At 26.7% G+C, this 21,198-nt stretch overlaps 3 protein-coding genes and 1 long non-coding RNA gene across 12 annotated transcripts in view; all 4 read right to left on the reverse strand.

Annotated features, from left to right (window-relative positions):
• The window catches only part of LOC122517741, a 20,659-nt gene extending 12,904 nt beyond the window's left edge, over positions 1–7,755 (reverse strand). For 2 of the 4 annotated variants that reach the window (XM_043636280.1, XM_043636281.1), the window contains exon 1: positions 1,911–2,024. Coding sequence is in view for 1 of the 4 variants with exons in the window: in XM_043636286.1 (XP_043492221.1) it covers positions 5,219–5,264; positions 7,408–7,413 (52 nt within the window). In the remaining 3 variants the exon portion in view is untranslated. Of the gene's footprint in view, positions 1–1,910; positions 2,046–5,218; positions 5,265–7,407 lie in introns of those variants that run through there. The other 2 variants (XM_043636286.1, XM_043636282.1) reach the window with 2 other exon arrangements.
• Positions 56–2,074, reverse strand: LOC122517746. The gene is made up of 2 exons (XR_006303923.1): positions 2,002–2,074; positions 56–85 (listed from the first exon to the last, which is right to left on the reverse strand). It is a non-coding gene; the product is annotated as an uncharacterized LOC122517746 (long non-coding RNA).
• Positions 7,157–21,198, reverse strand: part of LOC122517744 — a 25,461-nt gene continuing 11,419 nt past the window's right edge. The window contains exons 5-7 of one of the 2 annotated variants that reach the window (XM_043636294.1): positions 20,047–20,203; positions 19,592–19,813; positions 7,157–7,172 (exon numbers count right to left, since the gene is read on the reverse strand). In XM_043636294.1, coding sequence (XP_043492229.1) covers positions 19,636–19,813; positions 20,047–20,203 — 335 coding nt within the window. In that variant the 3' untranslated portion in view covers positions 7,157–7,172; positions 19,592–19,635. Of the gene's footprint in view, positions 7,173–19,182; positions 19,814–20,046; positions 20,204–21,198 lie in introns of those variants that run through there. The other variant, XM_043636293.1, reaches the window with a different exon arrangement.
• LOC122517743 (angiotensin-converting enzyme-like) lies at positions 9,618–17,744 on the reverse strand. Of its 5 annotated transcripts, XM_043636288.1 has the most exons (14): positions 16,989–17,744; positions 16,646–16,789; positions 13,582–13,779; positions 13,091–13,249; positions 12,884–12,965; positions 12,655–12,795; positions 12,373–12,555; positions 12,179–12,273; positions 11,907–12,058; positions 11,676–11,803; positions 11,358–11,601; positions 11,175–11,267; positions 10,973–11,077; positions 9,618–10,894 (listed from the first exon to the last, which is right to left on the reverse strand). In XM_043636288.1, exons 3-14 carry the CDS (start codon positions 13,768–13,770, stop codon positions 10,303–10,305), a joined length of 2,163 nt encoding a protein of 720 aa, XP_043492223.1. In that variant the 5' UTR covers positions 13,771–13,779; positions 16,646–16,789; positions 16,989–17,744; the 3' UTR covers positions 9,618–10,302. The 5 variants fall into 5 exon arrangements, with proteins under 5 accessions (XP_043492223.1, XP_043492225.1, XP_043492224.1 ...); XM_043636290.1 differs by lacking the exon at positions 16,646–16,789; XM_043636289.1 differs by lacking the exon at positions 16,989–17,744 and having other exon boundaries at positions 16,646–16,874.

A 21,198-nucleotide genomic window follows, 5' to 3' on the forward strand; every position in this document is an offset into this window, starting at 1 on the left:
GTTACACTTTATACTCTTCTACCTTTTATTTTTTTTATATACTTACTTTATATCGTTTTTATTTTTTTTTTAACTACTGTCCTTTCTATTTAATGGAATAGAATGAGAAAAAGAAAAACTAAAACAAAAGGGAAAGAAAAAATTTAAATTCAATCGTAGTTATCTGTTCCGTTGTGTCTGTATAATATTAGTTGTTGTTGGTTGTATTATTTGTACAGTATGATTGATAAATTGTTGCTTAATAAAATCTTATTTTGCTTTCTCGTTCGATTATACTTATTGTTAATTGTCTGTTGTGGGTTTGTCTGTCTACTATCGCGTGGGATTTAAATACTAAACCCTGTTTTGTCTTTACGGAAACTATTTCCTGTTCAAGACAATCGAAATTATTTTGAAATCTTTCCTTGTTTTCTTTTTTATTTTTTTACCAGAAAGATTTTCGATAATATTTTTTATGGACTAACGTAAGTAAATAATAAACAAATCATCGATATATTATTGCATTCTTATTTTATTATTAATATTATTGTTATTTTTAATTTACAGTGTATTTTAATATCACGAATGAAATGAATATACAGAGATAAATGATTTATTAAAAAAATTGTAATAAATAATTGTCGGTTCGTTGAGTTTAATTTGAATATTTAATGTATATTTATTTTAGAAATGAATATTTTGAACGATAGAACGTTGTTATTAATAATTCACGTAGTTCTTTGTTAGATAATAGTTAAATTTATGCAATATGGAACGTGACCTTCATTGTCAATAACGATATGATTTATAATACGTCGTAGAACTGTTCTCTTATCTGTTACATCGTTTTAAATAATTCTTATCTACGTGAGTTTAGAAAAAAAATTACAAAATAAAAAAGCTACATAAGAAAACAATTAAGAAGAAAAAGAAGGAAACAACAAAAATGATTGATTATAATAATTATCGAAAAAAATTATATAATTACGCGAGCAAAGAGATTAATTATTAATAGAACGGGGAAAGAAGAAAAACTATGATAATAAAAAATATTATTTTTTTTTATCTGTATGAATAAGCTTCGACGAAAATAATCGTGATAAGGTGAAACGTAATGATATCGTATCGTTCAAAATTTCACACCTAATCGTAAACGAACGGAATGACATTTTTACGCTAATCAATTATTATTTACGATTTAAAAAAATATAAAAATAGTAATAATAATAATAATAATAATAATAATAATATCAAATAAGAATGCAATAATATTTTCGTATTAGTGTATCCATTTTGGGAATTGGTTATACATATATGTATTATAGTAACTGTCAGTATAGTTATTGCGTTGGTCGATACGTTTAAACGTTTAAATTACAACAAGTGGTCAGACAATTGTTTCGAGTTAATCGAACGTTCGAGTATAATAAGAAGGGTTTCGTCGTAACTATAGATCGTACTAAATTTCTACTTTACTTTTTACGACAAATTTATTTAATTGTTAGAGAGGATCAATCAAATTCTGAATCATCATCATCATCATCATCCGTATAGAATACAACAAAAAATATTCTATTAAGTTTTATTAACATAAAGAAAATATTTCTGACAAAATTCTAATAATTATTAATTGTTATTCGATGCAATTAATTTATATAAAGGATAAAATAATATTGATTAGGGTAGACAAAATAATGATTACAAAATAATTCGGTTTAACATTACAATATTTAGTCAATTCTAGATTCATTATTTTCAATTGCAATTCTGTAATTAATAAGTTCTAGTTAAGTTGAGAAGGTCAAGAATGAATTTCGAGCTTTTTCACGAGTCACGAATAATTAATCGATAATTTTGTTATATTTTTGTTGTATTTTGAACAATCCTAAAAAGAAAAAAAAATAAATAAAGAGCATCGAAATGATTTTCACCATAAAATCATAGGATGGATGAAAATTTCAACGCCCTAGAAGTTTTAGATTGTAATAGAAACACACTGACGGAACAACACATCTGGTAAACCTCAAAATTCCAGAATCCCTCCTCCTCCCCCCCTTCGAAGACTTTGAGTCTCAAGAAAAAAACTGTTCTTTCCACGGAACGTTTATCGAACTTCAAAAATCCGATTCCATGGGTTTTTAAACGTGGTACGAATAGTTCGACGATTTCCAGACTAGGAGATACCGAACGATTTGATTTGAAACGACGTTGTCGTCCATTAGACAAAATTCTCGTATCCGTTTTTTAGTGCGTGGGTGCAACCGGCGTATCCGTCACACTGCAGTAAGTCGTCTTTGTTTTATGCACTAAACCTGCACTAAACGAGCACTAAACGAGCACTAAAAATGCACTAACATGCACGTATTAATACACCAACGAGGAGAAACTGACGCATAGATTACACTCAGCAAACACCCAAACGGGTATTTAAACATCTATATATATATATATTTATATATAACAAAAAAAGAACACACACACGCACAAACACGTATACACAGTTTTATATTGAAGTACAAGTATAGAAATAAAAATGTTTATCCAAAACTTTAAATAATAATAATTATTATTTATAAATCCGTACACTAAATGGTGCACACGAATGAGATAAATCAGATACTGCAAGATAATATCGATAAACACTTATTTGACGATTATTCTTACGAAAGAAACGTCAGAAGTATGAAATGTTATTCGAGTAATTCACTTTGAATGCATACGTGCATTACTTAAAGGGATTCCCTTATTTGTTGTTACTTAACGGAGAGGAAATGCACTCTCATTTTCTCTCTCTTTCTGTACACTAGCGTTTCCTCTAACTTTCTTTATTTCTTTCTTTCTCTCTTTAGACACAAGTTTCGTGTTTATTTCGGTGAAAATCGTCTTCTGGACCCAGGGGTCTGAGTCAGACTGCCCTAACGGCGTGTGTCCTGCGCGGGAGAGTTCTTGCACACGGCACGACACGACGCGGAGTTTAATCTCTATTAATAAATACTTGGGTTTGTCTGCTGCTACTGCTGCTGTTGCTGTTGCTGCTGCTGCTTGCTGATCCCTGTGGCCGGAATAGAGAGCACAGAACAAGACTAACTGAGAAAGAGGGGGGAAATTAATCCACAGAACCTAAATGCATTTAAAGTACCTTTAACAATCTAATCATTTTTTTTTCAATAACGTGAAGTATAAACAAAGAGTATGAAATCTCATAGTTGTCCAACCAATTGTCAAAAAGTTTCATTCACCTGGTCGTTTCAGGTGTAAATTATATAAGAATAAACTCAAATATTTTTGTCTTTCATTGAAGTATTTGATACGTGTTGAAATATCACCATGTGAATCTTGATATTATACGATGTAACTAATAATTATCATGACTACCTGTTTTATTATTGTAGTATAGTAATATTTATTGAGAATCCAATAGGATTCAACAGAAGGGTACTGTGAATACGTAAATATAGTAAAAAGTAAGGAAAAGGTATCTCTCTTTCCTTTAAAGAGGGTCCGTAGAACCAGTTCCAATCATTTTTGATTATCTTACCGTGAAAAACCGAAATTTATTAATATATATTAATGTATAAGAATAAACTCAAATATTTCGGTCTTTCACTGACATTTCACCATATGAATCTTGACATTATCCAATATAACTAATACACCATAACCACTTGTTTTATCAATTTACATTATACAAATTTATATAGAAAAATGTTATATTGTAGTATAGTAATATTAATGTATTAATTCATGTATAATTCAGGTGAGAATCAAGTAAGATTGAACGAGAAAGGTACTGTGAATACGCAGACATTGTAAGAAGTGGGGGAAAAGGTACCACTCCTCCCTTTAAAGAGGGATGAACATGCTAAGGGAGAATCATAGTACAAGCCCTTTTTTTTTCTTCTTCTTCTTTCTTTTTGGGGGTAGCGTTAGTCATGCGGATATAACGATGACGTAGTTCTTAACGGAAATCGAAAGTCGACGTTATCTTTTCAAAATATATTTCTTTTATTTTTATTAAATATTGATAACGTCCTATCAAATAATCCTATTCATAGTCAAATAATCCAAATTCTATCAAAGTTCTATTATTATTAATATTTTTATAAATCCAAAATCAGAATACAGTTTTCGCTGTATTCTGATTTTGCTGTTTGAAGTGTGACAATGCGAAGTATTAGTTGCAATTTGAAAGAAACTATGTTAATATTTTTTTTGTAAATAAAATAAAATATTCATTCATCATTATCTCGTATCCAATGCGAATAAATATCCTATTAAACGCGTTAACGTTGTAAATAATAATGCACATAGGATGATATTGCGTGTTTACAGAAATCGTTTAAAGCATGTAAATGCAAATTCAGATTCGCGAAGTTGTTATATAAGTGTACAACGACCTTAACACTTATTGATTTTCACCATACAGGTTCTTTGCTAGACACACTAGCCGAGGACAAAACTAGTTCGTTAACGAGAAACGATAAGAGATTTCTTCTTCTTTTTTTTTTGGTTCATTTGTAAAGTTTCATTTTTGATCAAACGTGGTTTATACTTTTCGTTCTACGTAAAAAATGGAAAAAATGGAATCCATTTCCTCCCCAGAAAAAAATGAAATGAAACTTTGCCAAACGTTGGAATATATCAATTTGTTATTGCAATAGATTAAAATTAATTAATAACTATTAATAATTATTAATAAATAATAATTATTTCAAATAAATGAAAAAGTATTTCTCTATGTGAGAAACAAAAAGGATATGTGTAGTTATATTATCGCGAATGATTGTGTGTAGTTTATCGATTCGATGTACGATAGCTTGGGAAAGAAATAAAAAATCAGAAAAAATAAATAGAAAAATATTTATACTTATACAAATGTTCCCAATTGTAAAAGTAATCGTACGGATGCTTTCTGGCCATTGTAATGACCCTGTTTAGAATAAGAATACCGTAGATGAGTAAAGATATATTTGTATGTATCGATTTCCAATACTGTTGCACCTATATAAGGGAGAACCATCGTCACGAATCGGAATGATTAAAACTTCGTTTAATTTCTTGTTGTTTGCTTTTTTATATTCTTTTTCTTTTTTGTTCTTTTTTTTCTTTTTCATATAGACTCACGTCAGAAATAAATAACAATCATTATTCTTTTGATGTATATATATATATATGTTTCTCTTACTATAGAATAATTTGAATAATTTAATAAGAATAATATTATATTTTGTACACTTACCAATACGTAAGTCTCCGTTGCTATGAACAATATCCGTTGTTAGAGCCTACAAAAAGATTATAAATAATTATTTAACGAATTAATAAGAATTATTTACACATATATGTATATATATATAAGTATAATTAAATACACATCCATAATTAATGAGTGTTATATATAAATATACGTATATTGCATTTATATATTCTTTTTTAGTGCATGAATTATCAGATATATTGTTTTGTTGTTGTTGTTGTTTTTTTTTTTCTTTTCATTAAAAATCTATTTTGCTTAGCGCCAGTAATTGCAATTCGTCGATGTCTTTCATAGTTTCCTACTTGCGAATCATTGCTTTATTTTCAGCCGTTTATATACTCGAAACAGGAGGGGTTTGTATTTTTGGACGAATCATAGAGAGAAAGTGCATTTCCTCTTTGTGACTCAAGAGTCACGATTCATTTTGTTAGAAGGGTTAGTATTAAAGAAGAAGAAGAAGAAGATGGGTCATTTTCTTATTACAATTTCAGATAAGTTTTAATTGTAAGTAAAAAACGTTTATAGAGAATATGATCAATAAAGATAAGACACACAAATCTTTGAATAATTCATTTCATGAATAAAACACAAATGTGACATTAATTTAAGAGAACGTATTTATAATAGACAAATTTGAATAAAATTCATATAAATACAAATAATTGTTTATATACAATAAATCATAAGATCAATTTAATTGTCATTTATATTTCTTGCACAAATTCGTTAAAATCTAACTTAGAATAAATTGACCATTCATTCGTACTATTTATCGAGTAATTTATTTGACGTTATTTTTATTTTTTAAGATTGCAAAATGATTGATGATTGGTCAAATGATTGCAAGAATATATTGATACGTATTTTTAAATTCATCCTTTTACGTAGAATTCCATTAGAAAAATGTATTTTTTTTACTATTTCTTTAGGCGTAGAATTATAATTAGCATTAAGAAGGACAAAAAACAGACACACACAAGGGATAAAGCATAATAGTTCTCGAGTCATCTTTCTAAGACACCGGTAGAAGTAACTAAATTGCATAACTTTAAAGTGTACTAAGAAAATGAGGCCACGAGATTCTAATAAGCATAACTATACAACGTTATGAACGATAAAACGTGGCTTCGTATTAATTCGTATCCTTAACGTGTCGTTGAACGATAGAAAATATCCATCCAATTTTTATTAACAAATAAAATACGAAATGATATTTACGTTAATGTCGTTTATTGTATTCGATCAAGAATTAATCGCGATAAATTCATTGATTTATTTTATTCTTAAGTATCTCATAGAAATTCCGAGATGGAATAATTCAAATCTATTTTTTATTTAAAAAAATAATATTAATCTACGTGTATGTGTGTGTGTGAGTGTTAAATATATTAATCATTGAATTTTCTCTGGGAAAATGGAAAAATCAAATTCTATCAAATTGACATTCTAATCGATAAACGCATATTGCGCGTTATGAATCTAACGATTTCTAATATTTCTTGGCACGGTAATACAATCGTTAAATTTTTTATGGGTTTAACGTTAAGAAAAGAAAGAAAGAAACTAGAGAAAAAGAAACGAAAAGAAATAAATTAAACGAACGAAATACAACCCATCATCGTTTTTTTTTTTCGAATAAAAATGATTATTTTCAACTGAATGTAACATTAAAAGGCGCGCACGTCGGTGACGAGATTAAAGGTAACCTTCTCATCGATTTTCAGTCTTCAAGGGTCAACGACGTATTACGTGCATAAAACTATAACATTAACAAATAAATTTTATAAATTGTACGAAGAAACTAATCTAAAATATTATTACAAACTCGTGAAATAAAAGAGAACAAATTGAGAATTAAAAAGAAAAAAAAAAAAAAAAAGAAAAGATACGAACCAATCGTTACAATTATTCATAATCATAATACAATATTATTACGATGTTACGTAATATTAAATCAATAAAATAAAAATATATTGTATTAATATATACATTTCTAAATTGAGAAAAAAAAAACCAAAAAATAATACTTATTACTAATAAATTCTCACATGAATCTTAATATACAAGGACACAGAAACGCCCACATGATAAAACCCAGCAAGTAGAACCAGTCGATATCAGAGAAGGTAAGATGGGAAAGAAAGAGAGGGGAAAAATCTTGGTATACTTACGTTCATGTTTTAGATACAGCTGACAGTCGATTCACGAAACACTCACTTACACAAATTATACGACATATTGATAACATTTCGCAAAACGTTTTTTGCACTGACTTACAACATTTTTCCCATCTTCTTTTTCTGGTTTTTTTTTTTTCTTGGTTTTTTCGTAGATTACTATTATTATTATCTAATTATTCACATGATAGTTGCACTAGTAGGGAAAATTGTCACCGGGGAAATGCTTTCGAGAACGTGTATTCTCTCTGAGTAAGCTCTGGAGAGAGGAGGAGCCCCTCCCTGACTGCAACTACCCTCTTTTTAATACCAAACGCGCATGCCTAGATTTCGGGCTGATGATGTTTCGGCTGCGGAGCCGAAAGAAGGGGTGGTTTGCTCGATCACGTTTCCTTACGATTATTCTTAATATATATATGTATATATATATTTGTTTCTTATAAATCGTATAAAAATCTTACTTGTAAAAGGGTCACTTTTTTTTTTATTTCCATTTTTCTCCCCTTAACTTTCGACCCTTGATATATGTTTCGTTCGTTTTGCTTACTACGTTAAGAAAGTTACGATTATTTTTGTCGTTTTAAAAAACAAGAAAAAGTCATATCAAGAAATTGATAATTGTAAAATATAATTGTTGTTTTCTGAATAATTATTTATCTCTTGTTAAATTATATTTCTTATATGTAATAAATAATATGTAATATCTGTTGGTAATTTAATGAAAATTGTGATAATATTTTATTTCTTTGTTTTTAATTTATAATTTATTTAGACAAATATCAATTTTATACTATGAAAGAAGTTTATGCAATATTTAAAATAAAATACTTTAGTTTTATAGATTCTTATTTAACTAAATATAGTTTCAGTTCATTCAATAAAAAGATATTCTAAGTGGATGATGTAAACATAGGAATATCATTTATTTTTTAATATTATTAATAAGAGTGTTCTTTTTTTTTGTTTTGTTTTAATTTTAATATTATTTCGATATTCGTACTTTATTTTAACTTCTCGTAAAAGTGGCACGAAATAGTGTCGCGACTACAAGACGGCTTTATATTGATTTTTCTAGCTTTGATGCTTCGAAACCGGAAGTTCCTACTTCTTCGTATACTTTGATTCTTTTTTAAATCGCAAGTAGATACGAGATGTAGTTATAATTGAAAAAAAGAAATTATAACAAAGGTTTAAACTGTATAAAAATTTGTCGAGAAATATTTTCTTGTATAAAATTCAATTTTTAATGAGATTATTTATCACACGCGTATATTTAATTTGGTTTCTATTTTTATTATAGAAGTAACATAATTAAACTAATTCGTTACATTTCAAATAATAATTACAAATATTTAATATGTTTGCTAGAAGGAGAAAAAATATTATTTTACTTTTTCTTAAATTTCAAAAACGAAGTGCAAGTATCGATTAATCGCGATATGTATAACGTCGACGCTGATTGGTTGAGAAAATTAACGATTTGCTACCGAAAAATTTGAATTTCCAAATTGAGCGTAGTGATTATCGATCTTCGTGACAAGAAATTAAATTTGACCTACTTTCATTCAAATTTATCAATTTGAAGGTAAGTTTGATAAAAAATTAACATTAAATAACAATTATTTATATGTGATAAGAATAAAAAACAATATATATGTATATATGCATGAAATAGAACAATTTCATAAGTATGGGATAATGTAACCTAGAAAAAGAAACATCTCTAGTTTATATATATATATAATCTTATAATCTTTTGATAGAAAAAATAGTGAAAGCACTAAATTTTTTATTTTATATGTTTCTATAACAATATAGGTTCAAATGAATTAACTAACATTAAGGATTTGTAAAGTTTATTTTTAATTTGTACTAGTACTTTCCATTTTTTTATTTTCATTTTTGGATACAAAATAAATAATTATATAAAAAATATAAATCTCCTCTAATAATTGTATATTATGAATAAATTGTAATTTTAGGATATTACACAATTTAGATATTTATAAAAAAAATTGCATAATATAATATTGTAGTATATAGGATCTAAAAAGTTATTCTTGGTATTCTAATTATTTTGAAATATTCATTTATACTCTTTTCTTTTTCTTCTTTTCTTTTTTTTATCTATACCGTACTAGTAGTTATTTACAAAGTTTACAAATATATTAAAACATTGTGCGTCTTATTTCCTTAATATTTAATATATGAAACTATATTTATAGAATGACTTCTATAGAGGAACTGATGTATTAAAGTATAAGAACTACGTGAATATACTTTTGTAATTCTTAATTAAAATTAACATAGAAATGGAAAAATCTATATTATAAATAAATTATAAGGTTTTCGCACTCTTAAATTATAGTTCTAACATCAAAATACAATTATAAACGTGTTAAAGTTATGTTATAGAGAAATAGATACTAACTTGAAGTTCTAAATTTATTCTTTGATGTCGTAGTATTTTTTAGTATGGATACCCCGTTGTATATCGGTTAATTATTTTTTGTTTATATATGTACACTTATGCAGTGCAATATATATCATTTCCAGATATATCACCGTAACTATAAAATTAGTTTGCCAGAAGTTCCAAACTTTGATCGTATAAAGTATTAATTTATACATATTTTTTAATTCATATAATTAAAATAATATTTTATAAAAGAATTGAAAAATAGATATGTTAAATTTTTGAAAATTTTCTTTTAGAAAGGAAAGACAATTAAGGAATGTGTTTGTATGAAATTATTCAAAAGTTAAAAATTTAATCTATTACCGAATAGATAATTTTTTTGTATGATAAATAAATTATATGATTCAAAAGATACTATGCTAAATGCGAGAAAAAAAAAAGAATATTCTATTATATCATTGATAATAGTGTTAAACGTAGCGCCTATTTTTGGATGTTTTGCGAAATTTTTGTCTACCAAATATCGCAATAATACATATAATTACTGTTGCAATAAGAACAGCTGCAACAATCCATACTGCTGTACTGGTATGCGTCTTTGGTTTTTGTTCGTCTTCCTTTTCTAAGTCACTGAAGTCAAATGATTTCTCAAAAGGATTTACGGTTACAGAGTCTGTATCACTTTTTGGTTTATCAGCTTGAATGTTAGAAGATAAATCAGAGTCTAAAGGCTTCTTAGATTTTGATAAATCATTTAGTTTCTCAGATGCATATTTCTTTTTTATCGAGAACGTAGTTGTATGGATTTTTGTTGTTGTAGTTGTAGACGGCGTTGTGGTTGGTGCATTAATTTCTTTGATAATCATTCGTTCTACTTCTTCAAGTTCAGCGTCGTCATTAGATTGAAAATTATGATCATTCTCTTCCTCATTCATTTCTTCAATAAAACTTTCTAACGGTGAGAAAAAAGATGTAAGGGAATATTTAGATATATCGTCCATTTCAAGAACTTTGTCCAATGCATCCATCCAACTTTCTGCTGATCCTTGATGAATTAGTTTTCTAAATATAACAAATTCGATATTTTAATTGTTCGTTAGAAATATCGATTTTATATATCAAATAAATAATCATACATACATTAAATTTGAATAGCCTTTTTTTATACTAATATCGTATCTAACTTCAGTAGATTTCATAATATCTTCATAAATTTGAAATCCAAGAATTATTCCAACAAATTTACTACAATAAAAAAAATACATACATTAATATGTTATTATTATTATTAATATTATATAATATAATAAAGAGATTATTGTAATATTGCAATGTTACTTACGAAAGATATGGCTTATTACTTGTAATATATTCATCGTTTAAAAATGTTGGTACATCAATAGATTCAGGTTTACTAATTCCTTCATATTCTGACCTATGTGATAGAAATGAAATATATTTAAGATATTTAAATCATAGGCAAGATATATATATGTATATTATTATATTATATATTAGAACATACCTATATTCCCACCAAGATTTTATTAATTCTGCTGAATCTGTAATATTGTTTTCTATAGCATTGATTCTCCACAAATCTGCAGATATATAGTATGCTAATCTTGGCAACACATCTAATGCAGTAATCATCAAAGAAACAATTTTTTGATCTGAATCGCTTACATTATAAATCAAGTGATTACGTTGTAACCATACTGGACTAGCAGATAAAATTCCAAACAATTCAGATAAGGCTTCTTCCAAAGCTGTTTGAAAATATCGTATTGTTAATATATATCTTTTATTATTATAATATTAAGAATATATTATAAATAATTACCGGAATATCTGTTAGCCGTGTTGAGAATTGGAGTTCTTTCAACAGACATTTGTTGAAACAGAACTTTTCCAATATTTTTATGGGTTAAAATATAGTTTGCAATAGTTGGTTCGAAACAAGTGGATATTCTAAAATTAAAATACGAATTATGTCATTATTTCTATATAGTATGATATAATAATTATTAATTTCTTCTAGTGTAAAAACTTGTACAAATATCAATTTTCTTACTGTATAATTCCATATTTGCAGAAGTTTACTAGCTTAGGTGGGCAATGCTGATGAAATTGACTTCTTTTCCAAAAATCAGATTGTGGTACTTGACCTAATAATATACTACCCATATTAGATGCTGCTTTATATAAAGATTTTCCTAATAGTTTCTGTAGAATTTTAACAACGTTTTAAAAATATACTAAAATATTCAATAAATCTATAATTGTATATATATATATCAACTATATATAATTACAAATTATTAATGTTAAACAAATATATTTTACTTTTTTCCATAAATTCTTTCTTATATCAAATGTTATTTCCGAATATGGTGATATATCTATCGAAAAAGTACTCCAATCGTATCCTTGTAATGATCCTGATATAAATAACAAGATTTTTATATAATATTAATATAAATATGTATTATTATTTAATTGAATTATTTTGATAAATATAATATATATAATATATATACCAAGTAAATGAGCCGGTATAGTTTCGGTTAAATTAATCCCATACTTTTGAGACAAATGATTTCGAGAAAATTCTAAAATAGTTTTATGAAGATTTAAAATTCCATTCCATTGCGATTTGATTTGTTCGTAACCATCTGGATATCCCGATAACATTTCCCAATATTCTACAGCACTGTTGATACCTGGAATAGTAATTTTCTTAATACATAAATAATTTATATCACACACACGCGATGCGCGCATTGTACAATCGATATATTTAAATAAAAAAGAAAATCAACCGTTCGCTTTTGCAGCTTTATCAACGAGCCGTAAAATCTTAGAAAAATTTCCAACAAGTGGTTTCAATTCTTCGTGCCAGGATTTCCAAGCATCGTATTTATCTTCGTGACGTCCCTTATGCGATAGTAATCGGTCAACGTCTGGAAAATGGGTAAAGTAATTTTAATTATTATTAATATAAAATAATATCCAATATTTCTAGTTTCAAAATTGTGAACAATTTCTTACCTTCTCGCGTATAATTCTTTGTTTTACCAACATACTTAACGGATGATCGTAAAACTTCAGCACTACTAGAAAAGTGCACTAGCTGTATATATATATATATGTATATAAAAGAAAAATATTATACATTATATGTGAAATATTTTTATATATATATATATATAATTATAAAAATTGAGAAATATATATTCATTCAAAATTAAATAATACCTCTTTAAAATCTTGTTCATCGAGTAAAGCATCGCCGGGTTTTTCAATAACATTGTATTTGTAAGCAAGTAATGGATTTTCCGAAATTATTTCTGAAATACTTGCAATTTCTTCTTTTTGACTTTTTTTGTAGTTTCCATATTGTATTTGTTTTTCTTCCTACAAGAAAAATATTGAATGATTATAAATACATATACATATAATAATACATGTGTAATCATTGTAATTATTATTATTTCTAATTTTTAATTAGTATATATATATTCATTTTTTTGATAATTTTTCATATAAACTAAATGAATCGTATACGGTTCACATATAAATGGCGAAAAAATTTCTATGTGGGCCGTATGCCACCACCCATACGTTATGGAATGTGTTTAAATTGCTTGTAGTTAAAAATAACTGGTTATAATTGGATTAAAGCTAAAAAAATGGGGACGAAAATAATTGAAAATATTATGAGAAATATATTTTTCAATTTGACTAACCCATATCGTATAAATTGTTTGATTTGTGAACGAATTGATGAATGACCATTCGGCAGTAGCAGTATCATTGCAAGTATCCTCGTAACCAAGTTCCGTTAATTCTATGGTTGGTTTTGCATGATCACCATATGACGTTGCTATGGTGTATATGAAAAGATTAACAACGATCCAGGTCCATTTTGGTAGCATCCCTTTGAACTGCATTGAAAGATAAAATAATTAAAATATTTCTAATTTGTTTATAGTTAACAAAATCAATTTTCTTTTTTTCTTTTTTTTTTTCTTGGACTTCTTTTCGTTCAACGATAAATACATTTGTTAAAACAAAACCTAAATTTATTAGTTTAGGATACCAAGGACGTTTGTAATCAGTACGTTCGTTTGATAAATATTTCCCTCGTTGCACAACTTGCACGACATTTTGTTATAAAAATTGTTTTTCTTTTTTTTTTTTTCCAACGAAATGTGCATTGAGAGGAATAGGTTGGTGAGAATCTTGCAAGTATGTTTGTTTGGTGAAATATCGGTGTAAATTTCAACGATTATCATTTTAATGACCATTGAGCATGGGGCAAGGGTTAATTGAATTAAATCATGAATTAAAAGTAATTCATACGGTTAAAAGTTATTAGAAATTGTCTTACGATTCGCGAGTCATGAATTTCAGCGAAATATTCCTTTTACGATTAAACAGAATTCTATCCTTTAATTAATGAAACTTGAGTTAAAACATTTTCATTAAAATCAATGAGAAATATTTGATGCAAGACGTTTCTTATGTCGTGGTTTTGTTGAATTCATATGTCGTACGACAGATAATTATAGAATTTTTATGATCTCAGTTAATAATTGGAAATAATTTTAATCATGAGTTCATTGTAATTATAAATAATGAATCATTCGTCGAATCATTGATCGTGATTTTTTTTTAACTTATTAGAAAATAGTATTGAATTTTTCTTTTTTCCTTAATAACGTTCACTCAAGGACACGCGATTATTAATATTATGTTATAAATATTATATAATGTTTATTAGTTTTATTGAATTTCATCAAATTTTGTGTATGTTTTCTAAATTTCGTTAAAATGAACATTTTTGATTGTTTTTTTCGAGCTTCGTTTTATAGTTTCAAATAATATAGAGGTGTATTACGGTTTTATTTAAAATTATGTAACTTGTAAATCAAATCTCAAAGGAGAAAAATAAAAAATTAATTCTCTGATTAATGACGAATACTCTTTATGAAAGATCAAGAAAATTCTTGAATCATTGTTCATCGTGTGACCCATTGTCTCGATTATACGTTTTAATCGTTTCATTTTGTTATTGTCTTATGATAAATTTTAATCATTGGGAAGAAATCTAACCGTGTGAATTGTCGTAACAAAACTTATATAACGAGGGCTTTCAATTTTCAATTAAGTTTTAATTTAATCATTTATCTCTCAAAAGTATTACATTATAATAAGTATTATTTGAAAAATATATAATCAAATATATATAAATTATTATTAAATTATCAAATATATATATAATATTTTTCTGTAAGAAAATAATTTTTTTGTATAATCTGTTATAATTTGTTTTTCTCTTTAATGTTAATGCTACTTTTAATATGTATACAGATTGTTTTGAATTTGATTAAATTAATTTTGTTTTTTACTATTATATATTCTTCAAATCGTGGTTAAAATATATTTGAAATTCATAAATGCGCATAAATTTCAATTAATTCGAAAGAATTTATGAATAAACATCTTTTACGAGGAAAAAGTTTCCAACTTTTTTTTCTTATTGTTTTAAAAAGAAGAAAGAATCGAAAATTCTTGTTTTATCAAATCACTTTTCCTCCTTTCTCAAATTCTTCTTAATAGATAATTTGACTGATTCTTAGAAGTGTAACGTATCTACACACACACGTGTACACATACATTTAAATCATTTAAATAAATAATAAATAAATTAAATCCAAGTAATAAAAAATCATTTAATATCTTTTTTTTCTTTCTTTCTTTCTTTCTTTTTTTCATTGTTTCGAGTCATGCAGGAAATTTTTATCGATCGTACACAGTTACATAATTTTATTATTATACTTGTCCTTGTTCCATAACTTGTAATTTTGTTTTCTAAAAGCAAGAGATGGAAATGTCGTAAAAAGAAACAAAAAAAAGGAAATGTTGATTTTCTTTTTGTCTATTCTAAAATAATTTTTGAAATATACCGGTTAGAAATTGCAATCTCATTAATTGCATTGTATTAGATGTAGCAATTAATTCGGTACCTTTTATTAACAAATTTAATATTTATTTACTATGTAATCATGTAACATTTATTCTTTAAAATACTCGTCAATTATTTTCAAAGATTTAATCGTTTGCATTAGAAATTTGTTTTTTTTTTTTTTCAATTTTAAACGATAAATTATTAGAAGAATGTAAAACAATTTAATTACAATTGACACGAATTTATTGAATTTGTTAATAAACAACTATCTAACGTGCAATTCTCTTTGTTACATTTAATAATGACTAAGTTAATACAAATTAAGATTACTAAACAAGCAATTATATGATACGCATGCGCGTGATTTAAAATTTAAAAAACAACCGGATACCAATCTAGAAATAGAATGTTTTGGATGTTGAGAAGATTGGACGAAGTTAGTAGCAGCAAAAATAGAAGTCAGAGTATGTGTACATTAGAAAAATAATAAATTACATTTATAAACGAATTACGTTTAAATAATGTAATGGGGCAGGAGGGGGGTGGGGATGGGGGGGAGGGGAATATCCTAATATGTAAGGAAATTTATATATTAAAATAATTGTCTTATGGTAGGTGATAATGATATATCACAATAGATAACAAAGTTAGTTAAAAGATTACGTTAGTAGAGTAGTAATAGTCGTCGTACAATAAGAATTGTACATTAAATAAGACAAAGAAATAAAATAAAGATAGCAAGAGAGAAAGAGAGAGAGAGAAAGGAATAGAATAGAATAAAACAAACAAACGAAATAATAAAAAAAAATGAAGAAGATTTCATTAGCGAGAGAGCTTACCTTTGATCGTCGAGCGTTTTTCACGACTCGACACAATATAATACTTGTTGTTTAACTCTTCTTTCGTATAATGGCACCGTTATGTAGTAGTAATAATAGTAGTAGTAGTAGAAGTGCGAGTGAGAAGGCAAGATTTAGAGAGAACTATAAGGAATAGAGACAATAAGGATTGATTATGATTCAAAGAAAAAATTAATAAGAAAAATAGGAAATAAGGACAAAACGTATGAAGAAAACAAATTATATGAAAAATATGTATATATATATATATAGGAAGGATAGAAAAAATAATTGATCATGTAATAACACTCCACTATATATATATATATATATCTATGTTCACCCTTATTCGTAAACTCGTTTCTTGGTCAGAGGTTATATTCCTTAATTGTTCTGAGAAATAATTATAGCAATCTTTAATCGTGAACTCTGTTATACGCTTGATTGAATAATAATTAATTTCACCACCAATGTTATTAGGTTTTTATTATTGAAGAGAAGAAAAAAATAAGAAAAATATAGTAATCTTTTCAATGCACGTTAGATATCACCCAACTGTTTGTACAAAGTTCAATAGATTCGAATTTTTAACAAAACGTCACACAGTACGCGGCGTCACGATGAGTGAGAAGTACTATGGTGTATCATTCTTACATTACACGACCATCGAAAGTGGGAATTTTTACAGATCGTATATACTCTATATAGTTTTTCATCAATCACCATTTACGCGATCTTTCAATGAATATTGTAAGCTTTCATTCATCTGTTTCGCGTGTGTATCATCGATAAAGTAGAAATCTTCGATTTACTCGATCCACCGTCGGTAAGGTAGAGTTCAATGCTATCGATATATTTCTTTCTCGACTGTCGGTAATGTAGCGTTCATTCGGTATTAAGTGCAACGGTAAATCTATTGACATGTTTTTATTATACGTGTCAAGGCTTTACTACTGCATGTACCAGATTTCTTATAAGGACAATACTAAATCCGTTTACTTAAAATAACTTTATACAGTTATAGGAATTGTTGTTTCGGAGACGCACGTCAAATTATTATTAAATAAAATAGCGAGTTACAAAAAGTATTTTATAAATATTTTTTTCTAATACTTCTCGAGAGTATTTCAATGAAATTTTAACATAGTTGTCTACGTTGTAAATTAATTAATTATTGCATTATAAATTACAATTAAATGATAAGTTATATCATGATATCGATATATATAATATATTAATATATATTTAACATTTACATTTTGTTTTTTTTTTTTTGAAATTTTTGTTTAAAGCTCAATATAAATTGTACATACTTTTTTAGTACGAAGTATAAAGCTGATAGTAATGATATATATACATACATATATTATTTATGTTAATATATATAGTATCTTTATTCGCAGTTAATATTCGCGAGGTACGGGGGGTATTTAGAATGAATCCTTTTATATCATTTTTTCGAATAAACAATATCTATTTGTAAAACTATAGGCTGCTGCATGTGATTTGATATTACGTCATATGTAATTGTCTCGTTGTAATTTCTTAAGTACCAAAAATTAATTCTATTAACATTCGCTAAACGTTTGTTTTTTTTTTTTCATAACGGTCGTTACTAAACTGTATTTGTCTCGTCATATTAAATAGTGCTCGTTGACATTGAAATATTATTATTTTACTAATTACAAATGTTAGGCTCGGAACTCGTATTGATTAGATTAATGATGCGTGTGTTAAAAGTCTTTTAATATATAATTAAAACACAAATTCGTACGCATATTTATCGTTGATTTTGGCACTCTACCATCTGTGGATAATTATCACATTTCACATTTAACACATTTATTAATCGTAACTTCTGTTTCATTATATTATATCTTCTCACCGAGAGATATCTCACCACTCTAATAGGCTTATTTATTTAATTAGCATTCTGTGTAATTTTTCTTTTTTCTTAATATTGAGGTAGAGTCAATGAAATGACAGAATAGTTGTCAATGTTAAAATGATAATAAATGCATTTTTAACGTAATGCTTTATATATAATATAATATAATATAATCCTAATATAATATAATATATATAATATATATATAATATTGTCTATTATATATATATATATTATTAAATCTTAACCACCATCTAAGTAACGATTTTATTTAGAAGCTATAATTTCATATAATAATATACAAAAATAAGCTTCCCGTTTTTATAATCGTATATTATTTTGTTGCTGTTGTTGTTCTATTTTAACCAAAAAAAAAAAAAAAAACAAATACGTCTCGTGAAAAATATTAGTCTTATACTATTCAAAAAAATATTTCTTTTTCTAAATTAATTGACAAAATGATTTCAAACAAATGACATTCAAATTTGTTTCAATTTTCTATTATAATACTTCCAATTATAATAATTACTTATACATTATACGAGTAATAATGATTTATCGTAACGCAATAAGTGACTATAATAAATTTTAAATATTTTATTAAACATCGATGATAAACTCGAGGAGAATGATTTTTTATATAAATATCGAAAAGAAATTAATCTCTAATAAACTGTAAGACAAAAAAAAAAAGGATTACGAAAGACACTTATTAACTGGACGTGTATTATTTTACTTAGTTTTTTTTTTTTTTTTTTAAATAATAACTAAATGAGAATCATATTAAATGTCTTAACAAAATCTTACTTACGAGTAACAACACCTTGGAAAAATTACCTTCTCGATTTTCCTATTGAATTCGTCCTACATTATCTTCTGACTAACTTTAATCATTTAACTTACTTTACTCGAATGATCAAATCTTTTAGTCGAGTTCTTCTCTTACGTTTATTTCTTCCACGTTAATGCGGTGTGCATCTGTCATCTCAAACCAAGGACAATTTTGTTAATATTGTCCGTAATCAGTTGAACATTTGTTTATATCAACAGATTGCAGGTTTGAACGTTACATAAATCCTTCCTTCAACTAATACAATTCTCGTTATAGGTGTTCAGTTTCAAATGCCATATTCTCGACACCGTTCGTAGCACAGCTTTCCTTTCTTTCACTTATGGTTAACACTTTCGTTATTTTTTCATCGTGTTCCTCGTCATTTACATTAGCTTTAGTTTCTCTTTCCAATATTATTCGATCTCTTCGGTGTTCCGAGTAAAGCCATCTGATCATATTGTATAAACGTATTAATAATTATTAATTGCAAATATTATTTACTAGTTGCGATTACCCCCTCCCCCCCTGCTTTACGATGCAACACAATGTATAACACAATGTACTTATGATATTTATCAAATTAGTAAAATAAAGAAAAAAGAGAAATTGATGAAAGAATGATTAATAAAGTAGACAAAAAATATCAAAAAAAAAGATAATAATAAGAAAATAAAAACTTACAAGAAACCGAAAACAGCTGGTATAGTCATGCAACCACCGACGATGAAAAACGCTCCCGGAAATGTGTTCATGGTCGTGGCATAAATAGAACTGTACATGGGTCCGTAAACCAATGGCATCAATGATTCACAAACGCCAAATAACGAATTAACCTTGCCTGAAAATAATTATTTTTGGAATGATTGATTTATTAAAATGTATTTGTTGGTATTTGGTCGAGGTGGTGTCGTATGTAAAAAAAGAAACAAGATATTAATTTGTGTATTCGAATACATAGAAGAGAGAAATAAAGGGTTGGCGTGATGATCCTTTGGATTCGTGAAAACGTGAAAGAAAAAAGAGAGATAAAAAAGAAGAAGAAAAAAACGATATATTATTGTAAATTCTTCGGTTATTAGGGCAAAGCAAGCAGCAGGAAAGACCTCATCAGACTTCGTTCACTATGAAGGAAAAGTTGGTGGGAAATTGCTATGTTAAGGCGTGTTGATACACGCTTGTGATAAAATCTTACGAGATTATCCGATTTACTCGTTATTCTAAGAACGACTGTTCTTTTAACGATATTTCGAGTTAATTTTTAAATTACGATGATTTTAAATCGTTGGATACTTCATTTCATCTTCTTTTCTTTTCTTTTAGAAACTGAACTTTTGTTCTATTTTTAAGTAAAGATGAGATAATTTTAATTTAAATGATCAATTGGATGAATTAAATATTCATCGATGGAAAATGAATAAATTAACCAACGAATAATAATCGCGTATATTTTGTATTTTTCTTTTAAGTTTTTAATATTCTCCTTCTTTTTATTCTTTTTTCTTTTGTTTTTGTTTTTTCATTTTCTTTTTGGTATTATTAAAGAGATCTGTGAACAGGAACTAGCTAGCTAGATGGTACGAAGTTTCCTAGTTGGTTATTAAAGTCAGTCATGTGAATAAGTAAGGATTATCTTACAGAAGAATTTCTATGTATTATACATGTACACACACATGTATGTATTTGTTATATATACATATGTGTATGTTACGTAGTTTCTTCTATTTAGTATTGTAACAGTGAAAGTGACGTTTGTATATTTGAAAAAACTAGGAAACGATTGAGTCTACATTCATTCTACGTAACATTATGCTCGCAAGGTTGTATCATGTTAAA

This window comes from Polistes fuscatus, unplaced genomic scaffold (assembly GCF_010416935.1).
Source record: "Polistes fuscatus isolate 324 unplaced genomic scaffold, CU_Pfus_HIC Scaffold21, whole genome shotgun sequence".
NCBI lineage: Eukaryota > Metazoa > Arthropoda > Insecta > Hymenoptera > Vespidae > Polistes > Polistes fuscatus.